The 19,086-nt window shown below is 38.6% G+C and overlaps 1 protein-coding gene across 1 annotated transcript in view; it reads right to left on the bottom strand.

The window, feature by feature from the left end:
* Window positions 1–19,086, bottom strand: part of GNB4 (G protein subunit beta 4) — a 60,029-nt gene that overhangs the window by 19,980 nt on the left and 20,963 nt on the right. The window contains exon 2 of the mRNA XM_060011100.1: window positions 10,944–11,041. Coding sequence (XP_059867083.1) covers window positions 10,944–11,000 — 57 coding nt within the window. The 5' untranslated portion in view covers window positions 11,001–11,041. The remainder of the gene's footprint in view (window positions 1–10,943; window positions 11,042–19,086) is intronic.

Genomic DNA, 19,086 nt, shown 5'->3' with positions numbered 1-19,086 from the left:
GGTTAGCATATTTACAATGCTGTGCAACCATCCCCATTACCTAATTCCAGAACGTTTCCATCACTCCAAAAAAGAATCCCTATACCTTCCAATTCCCTCTTCCCCCATCCCCAGGTGATCACTAATTTACTTTCCAATGGATCACTCATTCTGGACATTGCATACAAACGGAATCATACAATATATGACCTTTTTTGTGTCTGGCTTCTTTCACTTAGTGTAATGTTTTCAAGGTTCATTCAGTTGTAGCATGTGTCAGTATTTCATTTCTTTTTATGGCTGAGTAATATTCCACGGTATAAAAATATGACATTTGGTTTACCCATTAGTTAATATGATGGACATTTATGCTGTTTCTACTTTTTGGTTTTATGATTAATGATGCTTTGAACATACCTTTTCAATTATCCTGGGTATATACCTAAAAGTGGAATTGGTGGGTGATACGGCAACTATGTTTAACATTTTAAGAAACTGTCAAATGGTTTTTCACAGTAGCTGCTCCACTTTACATATCCACAAGGAATGTATGAGGGTTCCAATTTCTTCATGTCCTCACCAACACTGTTCTTGTCTTTTTATTCTTCTTCTTCTTAAAAAAAAATTATTACAGCCATCTTAGTGGATGTCAAATGGCATCTTAGTGTGGTTTTGATTTGCATTTCCCTAATGATTAGTGATGCTAAGCATCTTTTCATGTGGAGTGTCTTCACATGCGCTTATTAGCCATTTGGATATCTTCTTTGGAGAAATGTCTATCAACTTCTTTGCTCATTTTTAAATTGGGTTATGTGTTTATTGTTGAGTTATAGGAGTTCTTTATATATTCTGGATACTAGACCCTTATCAGATTATGATTTGCAAATATTTTCTCCCATTCTGTAGGTTGAGTTCTCACTTTCTTGATAGTTTCCTCTGACACACAAGTTTTTATAGTTTTGATGAAGACCAATTTGTATATTTATCTATTTTTTTCTTTCTTGCTTGTGCTTTAGTGTCATATTAAACTGTTGCCTAATTCAAGGTCACAAAGATTAACAACTAGGTTTACTTCTAAAAATTCTACACTTTCAGCTGTTACATTTAGGTGCCATTTTGAGTTAATTTTTATATATGGTATGAGGTATGAGTCCAAACTCATTCTTTTACATGTGGATATCTAGCTGTCCCAGCAATATTTGTTGAAAAGACTATTCTTTCCCTATTGAATTGTCTTGTTACCCTTGCTAAAAAATCAATTGGCCATAGATATATGGCTTTATATATAGACACACAATTCTATTCTATTGCACAAATATACTTTTGGTTTATGGTTAAAAGATTTTTAATTGCATCCCCCCAATAAACTGAACTAGACTGATTTAATAAGCCCATTGTATTCAGAGTTATATTTGTTAATAAGCATCACCAAAATGCAAGAGTTCTGAGTTCCCTTCTATTTGTTCTGGCAACTAGAAATTGAGGTGATGGGAAGAGTATTTACAGTATAACCCAAGTCATTTCAGAAATATTTTAAAAAATACATAGTACTTGAAAACTTGACAGCTACATGTAAAAGAATGAAATTAGAACATTCTCTAATACCATATACAAAAATAAACTCAAAATGGATTGCAGACCTAAATGTAAGACCAGAAACCATAAAACTCCTAGATGAAAACATAGGCAGAACACCACCAAACCAGCTTTACAACAAATGTTAAAGGAACATCTCTAGACAGAAAAGAAAAGGCCACAACTAGAAACAAGAGAATTACAAAAAGGAATGCTCACCAGTAAAGGCAAACATAGAGTAAAGGTAGAAAATCATCCCCAAACAAATATGATATCAAAACCAGCAATCATGAGGAGAATGCAAATGCAGGATAATTGAAATATATTTGAAATTAAAAGACCAGCAAGTCAAAACAATCTTGTATATATATAGACTGCTATATCAAAACCTCATGATAACCGCAAAGTGAAAATCTACAATAGATACACACACAAAAAAGAAAAAGCAATCCAAACACAAGACTAAAGATAGTCATCAAATCACAGGAGAACAAAAGGGGAAGAAAAGAGACCTACCAAAACAAATCCTAAACAACTAACAAAACGGCAATAAGAACATATCGATAATTACCTTAAATGTAAATGGATTAAATGCTCCAACCAAAAGACACAGACTGGCTGAATGGATGCAAAAACAAGACCTGTACATATGCTGTCTACAAGAGACCCACTTCAGATCTAGGGACACATACAGCCTGAAAGCGAGGGGATGTAAAAAAGGTATTCCATGCAAACAGAAATCAAAAGAAAGCTGGAGTACCAATATTCATATCAAACAAAGTAGACTTTATTTTTTTAAATCAAAGTAGAGTTGATTTACAATGTTGTGCCAATCTCTGCTGTACAGCCAAGTTGACTCAGTTTTACACATATATACTTTTTTTTAAATATTCTTTTCCATTTTGGTTTATCCCAGGAGATTGGATATAGTTCCCTGTGCTATACAATAGGACCTTGTTGGTTAACCACTCTAAATGTAATAGTTTGCACCTACCAACTCCAAATTCCCAGTCCATCCCTCTCCCTCCCCCCTCCCCCTTGGCAACCACAAGTCTGATCTCTGTGTCACAAGTCTGATCTCTATCTTTGCAAATCTGGTTCTGTTTCACAGATAGGTTCATTTGTGCCATATTTTAGATTCCACATATAAGTGATATCATATGGTATGTCTTTCTCTTTCTGACTTACTTTGCCTGTGTGCCACAACTAGAGAGTCCACGCACTGCAACTACTGAGCCCATGCGCTCTGGAGCCTGTGCGCCACAACTAGAGAGAAGGCTGCACGCTGCAACGAAGAGCCTGTGGACCACAACAAAAGATCCCACATGCCGCAACTAAGACCCTGCAGTGGAAGGGCAGAGTCTTAACCACTGGACAACCAGGGAAGTCCTCCTTATATATTTTTTTCTTCTCTGATTGCCATGGCTAGGACTTCCAAAACCATGTTGAATAAAAGTGGTGAGAGTGGACATTCTTGTTCCTGATGTTAGAGGAAATGCTTTCAGCTCTCCACCATTAAGTATGATGTTTGCTGTGGGTTTGTCATATATGGTCTTTATTATGTTGGTAGGTTCCCTCTATGCCCACCTTCTGGAGAGTTTTTTATCATAAATGGGTGTTGAATTGCGTCAAAAGCTTCTTCTTGCATCTACTGAGATGATCATATGGTGTTTATTCTTCAATTTCTTAATGTGGTGTATCACACTGATTGATTTGCAGATATTGAAAAATTCTTGCATCCTTGGAATAAATCCCACTTGATCATGGTGTATGATCCTTTTAATGTATATTGGATCTGGCTTGCTAGTATTTTGTTGAGGATTTTTGCATTTATGTTCATCAGTGATACTGACCTGTAATTTTCTTTTTTGTGTGGTATCTTTGTCTGGTTTTGGTATCAGGGTGATGGTGGCCACATAGAATGAGATTGGGAGTGTTCCTTCCTCTGAAATTTTTTGGAATAGTTTCAGAAGGATAAGTGTTAACTCTTCTCTAAATGTTTGATAGAATTCGCCTGTGAAGCCATCTGGTCCTGGACTTTTGTTTGTTGGAGGCTTTTTAATCACAGTTTCAATTTCAGTACTTGTGATTCTGCTGTTCATATTTTCTATTTCTTCCTGGTTCAGTCTTGGAAGGTTGTACCTTTCTAAAAATTCGTCCATTTCTTCTAAGTTGTCCAGCTTATTGTCATATAGTTGCTTGTAGTAGTGTCTTAGGATCCTTTGTATTTCTGTGGTGTCCATTGTAACTTCTCCTTTTTCATTTCTAATTTTATTGATTTGAGCCCTCTCCCTTTTTTCTTGATAACTCTGGCTAAAGCTTTATCAATTTTGTTTATGTTTTCAAAGAAGCAGCTTTTAGTTGAGACAAATATTGTATGGTATCACTTAGATGTGGAATCTAAAGAATAAAACAAACTAGTGAATACAACAAAAAAGAAAAAGACTTACAGATATAGAGAGCAAACTACTGGTTACCAGTGGGGAGAGGGAAGAGGGAGGGGCAAGATAGGCTTAGGAAATTAAGAGGTATGAACTACTATGTATAAAATAAATAAGCTACAAGGACATATTGCACAACACAGGGAATATAGCCAATATTTTATAATATAACCTTTAAAATAAGGAATATTTTAAAGGAATATAACCTTTAAAAATTATGAATCACTATGTTGTACATCTGAAACTTATATAATATTGCACAACTATACCTCAATTAAAATTTTTTAATTAAAAAATAACACTTCTTTAAAATACTTTGCAAATATACTGTATACAGGTGTTATTAGAAATAAAATACTTTTTTTTTTTTTTTTGCGGTACACGGGCCTCTCACTGTTGTGGCCTCTCCCATTGTGGAGCACAGGCTCCGGACGTGCAGGCCCAGCGGCCATGGCTCACGGGCCCAGCCACTCAGCGGCATGTGGGATCTTCCTGGACTGGAGCACGAACCCGTGTCCCCTGCATCGTCAGGCGGACTCTCAACCACTGAGCCACCAGGGAAGCCCAGAAATAAAATACTTTTGATCTAACATGATAAAAAGATACGGTAGGTCAGGAAAATAATTTTTTATATAATGAGTTATATTTTTATATTAAAAGCAAATTCCCTACATGTAAGCAGGTGTTTTTTGCCTAAGTATTATAGGGTAGTCTTTCAAAAAGACCTTAAATTTTTACACAAACTGAAGAGAATTATTAAACAGAAGATAGTGAAACAAAATAAGTAACGGCAAACAAAGAACATGTTTAATAAGCAACAAAATGTTTTAAATCAAGTTTATCAGTTAATAATAAATTTAGAGGATTCATATACATGGGAAGCACAATTAATTCTTCCTACTAGATTTGTTCCAATTTTTTCCCCCAAAGGTTAGGGTAGTGTTGTCTTCAACTTTGTTCTTCCCCAGTGTGCTGTGCACGCTTCTGTGCAGAGAGGCACACACGATTTGTTGAATTACTGTCCCCAAAGGACAACCTGTTCCATTCAGCCAGGGGATGCCTGCCACCGTCTGCAACAAAGACTGGATAAGTATGCAATCTTTTTGGCAGCCTTTTCAACCTATTTATAAGCACTTAGAATATTTCTATGTAAGGGTGTTCATAAGTAGTTACACAAACATATGATTTGATTCTCTCATTCTCAGATTGTGGGTTTAGAAACCTCATTTGGCAAGGAATAATTTAGCCCACTTTCCTACAATGAAAAGAATTTCCAGAAACAACAGTGACAGCCTGAGCCATGTCCAAAAATGCTGGAGTAGAAGACAATTCTAAAAAGAGCTCTCTGATTTTAAGCTTTATGAAAATGAACTATCACTGTTTAGATCATCTTTCTTAATTCAGTCATTCAATAAAAAAATCTGTTGCAAACTGTGTCAGGTACTATGCTAGGCACCATGGATAGAGCAGTAGACAAACCAGAAATCCCTGCCCTCATAGAGCTTACCTTAATATTAACAACACAATTAAAACACTGCAAGTTAAAATTACTGAACTTATGAACACTTTTATCCATTATAAAACGGAATATTAAGAGAATCATTCCCAATTAACAGCTGAATTCCTTATTGCCCACCTTAAAAAATAAAGCTCTGATATTAATATCTTTCTGCAAAATAAAAGTGGTGTTTCTCACTCCAAATCAAACAAGTAACAATTACAAAAGACAATCTACATTTTCTCTATTTCTGTTTTTTTAACTTAAAATGAATTATAATCAATGCTACTCCAATATAAAATAAAATAAACTTTTTAAATGAATCATGTATTGCACCAAATAGCATACATTTCTATTATGTCATGTGTTTATACCATAGTTAAATATATAGTTAAAATATATTTCTGGAATTAAGGGGGAAAAAAAGGAAAGAAGGAAGAAATGGTCTTTAAATATAGCATGACATGATTAAACTGATAAGAAAAGTACATGGTATTTTACATACACATGGTTACTTGAAATCACGGAAGATGATTCAGTGAGCAACTATGCCCATGACATTCTGCTTGGATGCTGGTGAGATACAAAGATAATTAAAACACAGAATTTCCCAGCCAAGCACAGGTAGTAAAGACAAATGTGCACAAGGAACGATAATATCAGGTGGGCTGTAATCAGCCTTGTAACACAAATCCAAAGGGCTGTACAAGTAAGGAACTGCCACTTACTGGCATTGATCTAAATCCTTTACATGTCATTTTGTTTACTCCTCTCCGCAAACCTATATAGTGGGCAGAGACATTAAGCATCAAAAAAAGCTGTAAACACGTCCTGGCCACAAAATAATTAAAAGATGGAATCCATGTCCTTTCCACCAGGCAACGCTGCCTTCCAACAAAAGAATAAGAAATCCAAGTGCAGGACTCTGGTGAGGTTTTTGAGAGGAAGACTAGGATTCAATGAATACAAGTCCCAGGAACAAAATCAGAGCAGAGGTAGTATAATTCCAGGCAAAGGAAACCATTTGATAAAAGGCAACAAAGTGGAAAAGAGCAATGCATGTTCAGGGAATGACCACCAGATTCATGTGGCTACAGCACAGGCTACAGAGCCAGATCTTAGCAGACATGATGGGGAGGCAGGGCCACAGGGGTACCTATGGCACGGGCTCTGGAACCAAAATACACCTGGCTTGAGTCCTGATCTACCACTTCATAGTTATGTTACCTTCGCCAGTTACTTAATCTCACTGAGGCTCAGTCTCCTCAACTACAAAGTAACACCATCTACCTCATAGGGTTGCTACAAGCATTAAGTGAGATCAGCACATGACCAAGTGACTGGCCAGTCACTCCAGACAAGACCACCACAAGAAATGAAAATTGTAGGCCAATATCCCTGACGAACATAGATTCAAAAATCCTCAAGGAAATATTAACAAACAGAATTCAACAACACATCAAAAGGATCATACACCATGATCAAGTGGGATTTATTCAAGGGATGCAAGTATGGTTCAACACCCACAAATCAATCAATGTGATACACCACATTAACAAAATGAAGGATAAATGTCATAAAATCACCTCAACAGATGCATAAGAAGCTTTTGACAAAATTCAATATCCAATATCCATTTATGATAAAAATTCTCAACAAAGTGGATATAGAGGGAATGTACCTCAACATGATAAAGGCCATATATGACATATATAAGATACTCAATGGTGAAAAGCTGAAAGTTTTCCCTCTAAGATCAGGAGCAAGGCAAGGATGCCCATGCTTGCCACTTGGATTCAGCATAGCATTGGAAGTCCTAGCCAGAGTGATTAGGCAAAGAAAAGAAATAAAATCAATAAAGGGCATCCAAATTTGATAGGAAGAAGTAAAACTATTGCTACTTGCAGATGACATGATATTATATACAAAAAAACACTAAAGACTCCATCAAAACTGAGAATAAATGAATTTGGTAAAGTTGCAGGATATAAAATAAATATACAGAAATCAACTGCATTTCTATACACTAATAAAGAACTATCACAAAGAGAAATTAAGAAAACAATTCCATTTACAATTGCATCAAAAAGGATAAATTACCTAGAAATAAAGTTAACCAAGAAGGTGAAAGACCTGTACACTGAAAACTAAGACGCTGATGAAAGAAATTGAAGATGACACAAATAAATGAAAAGATATTCTGTGCTTACAGACTGGAAGAGTACTGTTAAAATGTCCCGACTACCCAAAACAATCTACAGGTTCGATGCAATCTCTATCAAAATCCCAATAACATTTTCCACAGAAATAGAACAAACAATCCTAAAATTTGTATAAAACCAGAAAAGACCTCAAATAGCCAAATCAAGCTTGAGAAAGAAGAACAAAGTTGGAGGCATCACATGCCCTGATTTCAAGCTATATTACAAAGCTATAGTAATTAAGACAGTATGATATTGGCACAAAAACAGATACATAGATCAACGGAACAGAACAGATAGCAGAAAAATACATCCACACATATATGATCAATTAATTTACAACAAAGGAGCCAAGAATACAAAACGGGGAAAAGACAGTCTCTTCAATAAGTGGTGCTGGGAAAACTGGACAGCTACGTGCAAAAGAATGAAACTGGACCACTATCTTACATAATACACAAAAATTAACTCAAAATGGATCAAAGACATGAATGCAAGATCTGAAATCATAAAACTCCTGGAAGAAAACATATGCAGTAAGCTCCCTGACATCAGTCTTCGTGATGATTTTTTGGATTTGACCACAAAAGCAAAGATAACAAAAGCAAAAATAAAACAAGTGGGACTACATTAAACTAAAAAGCTTCTGACAGCAAAGAAAACCATCAATAAAATGAAAAGGCAACCTACTGAATGGGAGAAATATTTGTAAATCGTATATCTGATAAGGGATTAATATCCACAACATATAAAGAACTCATAGAGCTCAACAGAAAAATAAAACAAATAATCTGATTTTTAAAATGGGCAGAAGGGGACTTCCCTGGTGGCGCAGTGGTTAAGAATCCGCCTGCCAATGCAGGGGACACGGGTTTGAGCCCTGGTCCGGGAAGATCCCACATGCCACGGAGCAACTAAGCCCGTGTGCCACAACTACTGAGCCTGTGCTCTAGAGCCCATGAGCCACAACTACTGCAGCCCGCATGCCTAGAGCCTGTGCTCCGCAACAAAGAGAAGCCACTGCAGTGAGAGGCCCACACACCACAACAGAGCAGCCCCCACTTGCCACAACTAGAGAAAGCCTGCACACAGCAATGAAGACCCAATGTAGCCAAAAAATAAAATAATAAAAATAAATAAAATGGGCAGAGGGTCTGACTGGCATTTTTCCAAAGGAGACATACAGATGGCCAACAGGTACATGAAAATGTGTTCAACATCACTAATCATCGAGGAAATGCAAATAAAAACCACAATGAGATAGCAACTCACATCTGTCAGAATGGCCATCATCAAAACGAGAAGAAATAGCAAGTGTTGACGAGGGTGTGGAGAAAAGGGAACACTGAGCACTGATGGTGGGACTGCAAATTGGTGCAGCCATTATGGAAAACAGTATGTAGGTTCCTCAAAAATTAAAAAAAGAACCACCATATGATCCAACAGTTCCACTTCTGGGTATTTATCTAAAGAAAACAAAAACCCTAACTCAAAAAGATATATGCACCCCCATGTTCACTGCAGCATTATTTACAATAATCAAGATATGGAAATAACCTAAGTATCTGTTGACAGATGAAAGGATAAGAAAATGTGAGATACATACACACACACACACACACACACACACACACACACACACACACATACATACACACAATGGAATATTATTCAGCCATAAAAAAAGACTACCTTGCCATTTGTGGTGACAACATGGATGGACCTTGAGGGCATTACACTAAGAGAAATATGTCAGACAGAGAAAGACAAATACCACATAGTCTCACTTATATGTGCAAGTTAAAAAAAGACAAAAAACAAAAATCCAAGCTTACAGATACAGAGAAAAGATTTTAAAAAATGAGACGGCCATGTGACCAATGTGCTTGGCCAATCAGTCATTCCTGCTCAGCATCTGGAGCAAGGGACACAAAGTAGAGATGGTGGAGAATCCATTCTGGTGGTGGTAGCAACATCTTAACTCAGAGATTAGCCTATGAAGCCTTCTCTAATCATCCCAGAAAAAATAAATCCCTCCTTTGTTTTGACAGGTTTGTTCAGACACCTAAGGTATCCACTCAGAGTTCTCATTCACATCTAAATCATTAACTTCCTTGAATTCCTGGTGATTAGAATGATTATGATTTTAATCCGCTCAGAACCAACATTTTTCTGCTGAGTGTTCTTCCCCCATCCCTTGTTTTTCCTGCTCCTTTCATCTCTTTCCTGTAATATCTTTGCATAGATCCTATGATTGTTCCTTTTTTCTTATTCTTCACTTTTAAATTAGATAAGTAATTCTGAAATCGCTATTGCCAAAGATTCATACTGGACAGATCACAGCAGTGTTCCAAGTTACTAATAACTTGGATTCTCCATGCTTCGTTATGAAGTTTTTCATTTATATTTGTAAGTTGTTTAGCTCTTACTTTTTCCCTGTGAAAAGAAGTAGGCAGCAGCAGGCTACACACAATTCGGTCTCTCCTCTACCTTCTCACCAAGAGGCTTCCTAAAAGACAGCATGTCTATATCCTTTCATGTTTATCTCTGCCCTCCTTGATATTTCTCAGTCCAGGGAAGCATCTGTTTTCACTGTTCCAAAAGAAAGGAACGATGTTGTCCCTGAGGGAATATGAGATTTACAGCTGCAGAAACCCTCTCTCAGAGCCTTTCCACACCCTAACATTTGACAACTTTTCCCCACTCTATTAGGTTTTGAAGTTCTAAGTGTCTTTAATTTTGTTAAAGATGAAGCTTGTATTTGTTCCTTATGCTCTTTACTGTTTTGAGTTGATTTCCAAGAGTAAAGATGGCAGACATCTTCATTACGCCACTAATCATTTTTAATGTTTTTCTGCAATCTAATGGTTTAGAGATTAATTTTCTAATAGATTACATTATGTGATATTATGATATTGTGTAACATTATGATATTACATTATGCCTCAACATACCAAAAATCAAACTATGATTCCAGGTGTGTGAGTAGAAGAGAAGTATTATCATGTCAGCAGAGATTACATGTGCACTATTAACTTCTTAGGGACACAGGGGCCGTTGGTCCACATAGGTATTTGTTAGGAATGATTTTTGGAGAGTTCTTTAGAGGCATGATAAAAATAAATTGACCATTTCTCACCTTATAAATTATTTAATATACGTAGACTGATAAACTAATGCACAAATTTTGTTCATCGCTGGTATTACATAAAAATGTTAAAATTTCAAAATGAAAAAGTTTGCTCTTACCTGGATCTGATTCCGCAGCTGCTCAGCTTCCTGCCTCAACTGTTCCAGCTCACTCATCCTTGAATTTGTTTACCTCAGAAACTAACAAATGAAAGTCACTATTCAAAAAGAAAGAGAGACAAACTGACTCAGTTCTCCATTTACATATTAATCTGTTTTTTAAATATTGACATGTAACTTCCTTTTGGTCCCTCTGAAACTCAAGTGAGATAATTATTACTGGAACTTAAAACTGCTCAGTAAATATAGATCTAGATTATTTGCTAAAGGATTTTATGGAGGAATGGGATCAGAGGAAGGAAGAGACAGCTTGAGTTGCAGTATTCAAGACTTAATTATAGAGAATCAGTACTAGAATGGAGTCCAGGGAGAAATACTTTACAACAGTTTCAAGGGCACCAGTAGACATCCACACTTGGATGCCTAACACACCTCAACTTATTTCAAAATTGAACCCCACACCACCCTTAAGTCTTCCCCATCTCTGCAAATGGCAATTCCATCCTTCCAATTGTTTAAGCCAAAAACCTGGGAGTCATCCTTAACGGCTCTGTTCTGTTTCTTTCATACCCTACATCGAATCCATCAGCAAATCATGTCAGGCACTCCTTCAAAAAATATCCAGGATTTGACCAACTCTGATTACCTCCACTTTGACTACCTTGGTCCAAGACACCATCATCCACCTGGTCTCCTTTCTACTGCCCTTGCCCACTCTCCAGTCTATTCTAAATATAGTAACCAGAGATGCTTTGAAAACACAAGTCACTCTTCTGCTTTAAATCCTACAATGGCTTTTCACTCCACTCAGAGCAAAATCTAACTCTTTATCTTGACCCACAGAGCCCCCTACACAGTCTCTTACACACACCCCCTCTGACCTCATATCTCTCCTCCCCCTCCCCCTCTCTGCTCCAGCCACTCAAAAGCTTTCTTGATGTTCCTTGAACACACTAAGCAGGCTCCAGCTTCGGTCTTTCCACTTGCTCTTACCTCTGCCCGGAACCCTCTTGCTTGCCCCTGATATCTTCACTGCTTCCACCCTTACCTCGGTTCAAATGTTACCTTCTCAGAGCAACCTTCACTGATAGCACATAGGTACCCAACTAGGCCCCTTACCCTATCTTATTTTTCACTGTAATACTCAATGCCATCGAACACGTATTTGCTTATTTGTTGTGTGCTTCCTCCTAGTAGAGTGTAAGCTCCTTAAGGCAGGGACTTTGCTCGCTTTACTCTTTGCTACATCTCTAGCACCTGAGACACTTCATGCTCCAGTAAATTAACCAACCTGAAAATAATCTAAGAACTAAAGGAAAATTCATTCCAAGCATTTAGCATGAATCCCAGAAGTAAAAGGCAAGGATGTTATGACCTCAGGAAGAAAACAGAGACTGGAAACTGGCAGTATTCTTTCTCTACCTGTCCTGCTTTTCTCTTCACACCTGCTTTGTTTTTCTCTTTCTACAGAATGACTTTCTGTAGGTATATCAAGGGGCTCAGAGAGGTCTCATATAACTTTTAAGGGCATTCAAAACCACCTCTTACCCAATTCTACTGCCTTTCTACCCCCCAAAGCCACACACACACAAGGGACCCTCTAAAGAGGAGCTATCTGCAGCTCACAAGAGTTATCCAGGAAAGACTATGAGTTGTTCCAAATGAATGAAATTTTCCAGCTTGGGTGCCAAAAGGATGGAGGTACTGCGAATAGAAATGACAAAGAGGAAGCAGTTCCCTCATCACCACCACTACTCTATGGAGGGGGAATACTAGGAGAGGCCATGGGGCCCTGAGCATCCCTGCACATTCTTGCTGTGTATGCCAAAATAACAAGGCCCTAGTCACTTTTACCTAAGCCATTTCTCAAGGCTGCATTTGGAGTGAGCAACCTTGAGGGATGAGACGACGTCTGCCCCAAGACAAAGAGAGACCTTGCTGCTTCTTACTGTAAAAGTGGTAAATTCCCTAAGCTCAGTGTTTCTAGACCGCGATGCAAACCCAATGCATATGTGGCATCCATCTAGGCACACCTGGGTCACCTCCATGGGACTGAGGAGCATGGGGAACGGGCAAAAACCAACATCAGGCCATGCTACTTGGGGTGCTGCGAGTAATAAAGTCCTTGGTCTCTGACCCAAGAGTCTTATGTCTTCTGCCAGCATCCACAAAACACTAACAGGCTAATTTATTAGCTTATAAGTAGGTAAAATCCCAGACCCTTTAGAGTCCATGACAGGGAGAAGGTTCATATGAAAGATGAGGGGTCCAATGTGAAATATAGTGAGTTTGTGGCAATTCCCCCTTTTTTAAAATTAAGGTATGTGTAATTGGCATATAATATTGTGTAAGTTTAAGACATACATGTTGATTTGATATTTATATATCTATATGATGACCACCAAAGCGTTAACTAACACCTCTATCACATCACATAATTACAATTTCTTTTTTGTGGACAGAACATTTAAGATCTAGTCTCTTAGCAGCTTTGAAGAATAAAACACAGCGTGGCTGACTACACTCACTATGCTGTGCATTAGATCTCCAGAACTTATTCATCTTCTAGTTGCAAGCTGCACTCCCTTCTCACACAGGCTGAATTTCAGGTCCAGCACTTCATCAACAACTCTGCCAGTACCCTAGTTTCCCCTGCCCTTCTATTTGGTCACATTCAACTGACAAAAATCACAACTTCGATGAATCCAACTCCGTACTTTCTTTCAGCCAGCACTCAATCTATCAAACACTGATTGAAAAGTCAAACAGCGGGGCAAGTTAGTTCTACTACAAGTTCACATCAGCAATCTAGCTGGGCCCTCAAAACCACCTGGCTACCATATGCAGCTTTTTACCCATCACGGCCACTCAATATCAACAATTTCAGCTCCTTTGCATCCTTCGCCAGCTTCTGATCTTCTCACAACCCCTCTTGCAGCAAGTGAGCTTACCTTCTATATCACAGAGAAAAGAGAAGCCACCAGACATGAACTGTTTCAATTTCCCACTATTAGTTTTACAAAATGATACATAGAGGACTGACTCATCATATGCTCCTCCTTCCCTTCTGTTACAATAGAGAAGCTGACTTTTCTGTCATTTGGGTCAATTCCTCCTCCTGAGATTTAAATCCTATCTCTCCCTATCTTTTCAGTAATCTTACATTTCTGATTATCCCTTTTCACCTAGTACACTCAACCTCTCACTCTTTCTCGATTGTTTTAGTCTTTTTCTTTTTCTTTTTTTTTTTTTTGCCCTACGCGGGCCTCTCACTATTGTGGCCCCTCCCGTTGTGGAGCACAGGCTCTGGAGGCGCAGGCTCAGCGGCCATGGCTCACGGGCCCAGCCGCTCCGCGGCATGTGGGATCTTTCCGGACCGGGGCACGAACCCATGTCCCCTGCATCGGCAGGCGGACTCTCAACCACTGCGCCACCAGGGAAGCCCTGTTTTAGTCTTTTTATTAAGAAAAATTTCAAACACGGAGAAAGGCAGAGAAATTAATATAACAGACATCCATAATGTCCACCGTGAAGGTTTACAAATTGTTAATACTGTTACTGTATTTGCTCCATCTTTTGTTTTTGCTGAAGTATTTTAAAGTCAATCACAGACATCAATGGATAAAGATACACACATACACACACACACACACACACACACACACACACACAAAATGGAATTATTTCTCAGCCATACAAAATAATTAAATAATGCCATCTGCAGCAACTTGGATGGACCTAGAGATTATCGTACTAAGTGAAGTCAGACAGAGAAAGACCAATATTATATGATATCGCTTATATGTAGAATCTAAAATATGACACAAATGAACTTATCTACAAAACAGAAACAGAATTACAGACACAGAGAACAGACTTGTGGTTGCCAAGGAGAGAGGGGTGGAGTGGGATGTATTGGGAGTTTGGGATTAGCAGATGCAAACTATTATATATAGAATGGATAAACAACAAGGTCCTACTGTGTGGCATAGGAAACTATATTCAATATCCTGTGACAAACTATAATGGAAAAAAATATGAAAAACAATGTGTATATATATATATGTGTATAACAATCATTGTGCTGTATGGAAATTAACACAACATTATAAATCAACTATATTTCAATAAAACAAATTTTTTAAAAATCACAGACATCAAGATACTTTACCCCTAGGGCTTCCCTGGTGGCACAGGGGTTAAGAATCCGCCTGCCATTGCAACTAGGGTTCGAGCCCTAGTCTGGGAAGATCCCACATGCCGCGGAGCAACTACTGAGCCTGTGCTCTAGAGCCTGCAAGCCACAACTACTGAGCCCGTGCACCACAACTACTGAAGCCCGCACGCCTAGAGCCTGTGCTCCACAACAAGAGAAGCCATCGCAATGAGAAGCCCACGCACCGCAACCAACAGTAGCCCCCGCTCACCACAACTAGAGAAAGCCCGCGAGCAGCAACGAAGACCCCAACACAGCCAATAAATGAATAAATTTATAAAAGAAAAAAGATACTTTACCCCTAAACACTTCAGGTACACATCTCCAAAAATATCAAGACATTTTCCTACTAAACCATAATACCATTAACAAACCTCCCAAATTAACACCAACTATTTAGTAGCGAATACCCAGTCCGTTTTCAAATTTCCCCAATTATTCCACCAATGTCTTCTACATCAGATTTGTTCAAATTAGGATCCAATTAAAGGACTATATATTTGGTTTTATCTCTTAAATCTCTCCATCCAGAAGAATCCATCTCCTGCTTTCTTTTTTCCTCTATGCTAATTGACTTATTGGAGACAGCTGTCCTGTAGAATGTCCCACATTCTGTTTACTTCCCATGGTATTGTTTAACTTGTTTCTCTATACTCTATACTGCCTATGAACTGGAAGGAAGTTAGATCTACAGGCTACATGATATTCAAGTTCAATGTATTTGGCAAGAATACTTCTAGGTGAGACTAGACTTCATATTACAATACATCAGAATGAACTTAATGTTTATGCCGCTATTAGCGAAGCTAAGATTGATCAGTGTATTCACGTCTACTGTAAAGTTATAATTCATTTTCATTCAGCAAACAGCCTCTGGGGAGCATTTCACTTTCGACTGCATCCTTTCCATTAGGGGTTACACACTCAAGTCTCTCCCTTTAAGAAAAAAAAAAACTCCTTGATTCTATATTTCACCATCACTTACAGTCCTTTTTCTATGTTTAAGAACTTTCAAAGACAGTTGCCTTTACATGACCCTATTTCCTCATATGGAATTCTGAATTCTCAAGTCTCATGCCCAATGACTTCAGCTAAGTTTAAGCAGGCATAATGGAAAAGAAGAGGGTAATTATAAGGCAACGGATTGTCTGAGAAACGTTTCCAAGCAGCAAAATCAGAACCCTTGTGATGCCTGTGCCCAATGAAGGGTAGGAAAATATGCCTACCCAAAATATGCCTCTTAGGCAGGAGGATTATCTTGAGAAACAACAGACACAAGAGAAACTCTGAAAACAAGAGTAGAAATTACCCCTTTGCAATGGAGAGTGACATTTACAAAGCAAATCTCCATTTTTAAGGGTGTCTCCCTCTGGGTACCAGAAGTGAGGGATGACTACAAATGACTAGAGTCTTGGGATTTAAATCTGCATATCAAACCCTACCCTTGCTTTTCTTAGGCTCCTCCCAAGCCTAGTCTCCACCCCTAACCTCCCAACCTTTCTTTTGTCTTTAGCTGAAGATGGTATTGGGTTGGCCAAAAAGTTCATTCGGACTTTTCCTTAAGCTGTTACAGGAAAACCTGAACAAAGCTATTGGCCAACCCAATATTTAAGCTGGTGTCTTGGGCTACCCTCAGGGAGTTACTCATTTTTCCCCGGGTATTTCACATGTATACTGGAGGTATACATATTAATAAACTTCTGTGTGTTTTTCTCTTGTTAAACTTTTATTACATGGGGTCTCACCCAAGAACTCAGAAGGGTAGAGTGAAAATTACTTTTCTTCCGCTACTGAATACCGCAAACTCTCTCTGGATGTCTGAAAAATGTCAAAGCAGCCTTCCCCACCTATCGTATCTGTTGCTAAAAACAGGAACTAACTTTTCACTCTTTATTTGAAAACTTATTAGTGTTACCCGAAAACTGGGTTCACCTCTTGGTGGGTGTCAAGCCAAAAAACACAACCAAGCTAAAGGTTGGGAGAAGGAAGGATTTATTACTTGCACCAAGTAAGGAGAACACTGGGGATCTTTCCCAAAGCAGTGTCTCCCAGCAGCAAAACTTAGGAATTTTTAAGCTAAAGATACATGCAGCCTCAAGAAGGGGCTTGGCCGGCCTACAGAGGCTAAACTGCAGTTGACTGAAGTCACCAGGGTCAGAAAAGGTCAACAAACATCATCATCCCTTAGGTTCCAGTTGATCTGGTGGTTGAGCCCTTCAGGCTAATGTTTTACCACAGAAATAAAACTGGGAGTCTTTATGACTGATATATTATCTTTGCTGTTGTTACTTCTCTTGCCTGTCGTTCTTTCGTTCCCTTAAGATCATTCATTACTAAGACCCGTTCAAGGGCAAGCGTTGCCGCCAGGTTTAGAGCACAAAATGGCTTAGGCCAAAATGGATTCTCTTCTGTCAAGAAAGCCATTCTTGGGCTTCCCTGGTGGCGCAGTGGTTGAGAGTCTGCCTGCCGATGCAGGGGACATGGGTTCGTGCCCCGGTCCGGGAAGATCCCACATGCCACGGAGCGGCTGGGCCCGCGAGCCATGGCCGCTGAGCCTGCGCATCCAGACTGTGCTCCGCAACGGGAGAGGCCACAACAGGGAGAGGCCCGCGTACCAGAAAAAAAAAAAAAAAAAGCCATTCTTGATGCTCTTTCTTGGGGACCAGCTACCTGATCTGCTTACATTAGTCCTGTCACTATGGAGGAGGAACATTTTGATTGCACAGACTTTCTGTTGATGTTTTCTTCTCACCTGACAATTGTTGTATTCCCAAGAATACCAAAAAAAATTTTAAAAAGTGCATCCAGCACAGACTAGTAGATTATAAACTACTTCCAGACAAACCCAGAGGCTGATTAGGGTAAAGAGAAGCAACAGGATACCCCCAGATGAAACCTAATATGATAAATCCTAATAAATTATGCTTTGAAGGGGAGGATTTAAAAAAGTAGCCAATCTGTGTATTTGACATGGTCTGTGTGTATATATAATACAGCTAGAAAAGTTTTGAATTCTTGAGAAAAATATTGTTGCATGAGGTATAGTTTATTAAAGCAGCTCCCTCAAACAATACACCTAAGAGCATGCTCCGAATGAGAGGAGTGAAGTTTCGATGCGCATTTCTTTCGACTTGTAGAAAACAAAGTCATCTGACTACTTGCTCTCCTGCAGTTCCTTTGTATCCACAGTTAATAAAGGACAGAAATCAGGGAAGTGGCAAAATATTTTATAAAGCATTGTAAATTCTATGTGGGGAAAAGAAAAATATGGAAAATAATGACAGGAGAAAACCAGTAAGACAGTCATCAACGAATGAAAAAATCCTCAGTGGGTGTAGCCAGGCAGACTAAGTGCAGTATAAATTCTTAGATAAGGAAGAGCCTTATCTAAATTTTAAAATAATCAAGATCCCAACCTAAGAAGGGAGTAAACCAAAAAACAGTCTCTGATCAGACTTACCCTGAGTTATTGACCAAAAAAGGAAGTGATTATAGACAGAAATAAACGTATACCATGTACACTGGTTATATGCATGACAGAAAATTGAGTATAACTTCTCCTAAGGACTCAGACCTGGTAACTGGCCCAAAACTGAAAACAAAGAGGCATCAAACACACTACTTTTTTAAAAAGCTTCCAACATATGGGAGCAGAATCACTCTCCAGGCTTACTAAACAGCCCAATAGTCTGCTGCACACCACCACACACACACACACAGTTGATGATGATTTTCACAATTATCCCTATACACAAGAAGATGGAGGAGAGGAGGAAAGGTCAGCTATAAGAGCTAGCTATCTTCAGCTGTGGAAGTACAGTGTATGCATGATGAGAAGAGAGTTTCTCCTCTACCCCAAAGAGAAAGAAAGAAAAAACCAAAAACACGAAGACACAGATCGGAAAAAGACAGCTGCAAGCTAAAATT

This window comes from Delphinus delphis, chromosome 4 (genome assembly GCF_949987515.2).
Source record: "Delphinus delphis chromosome 4, mDelDel1.2, whole genome shotgun sequence".
NCBI lineage: Eukaryota > Metazoa > Chordata > Mammalia > Artiodactyla > Delphinidae > Delphinus > Delphinus delphis.
Note: the sequence above shows the minus strand (reverse complement) of the source record. Positions and strands in the feature narration are given on the sequence as shown.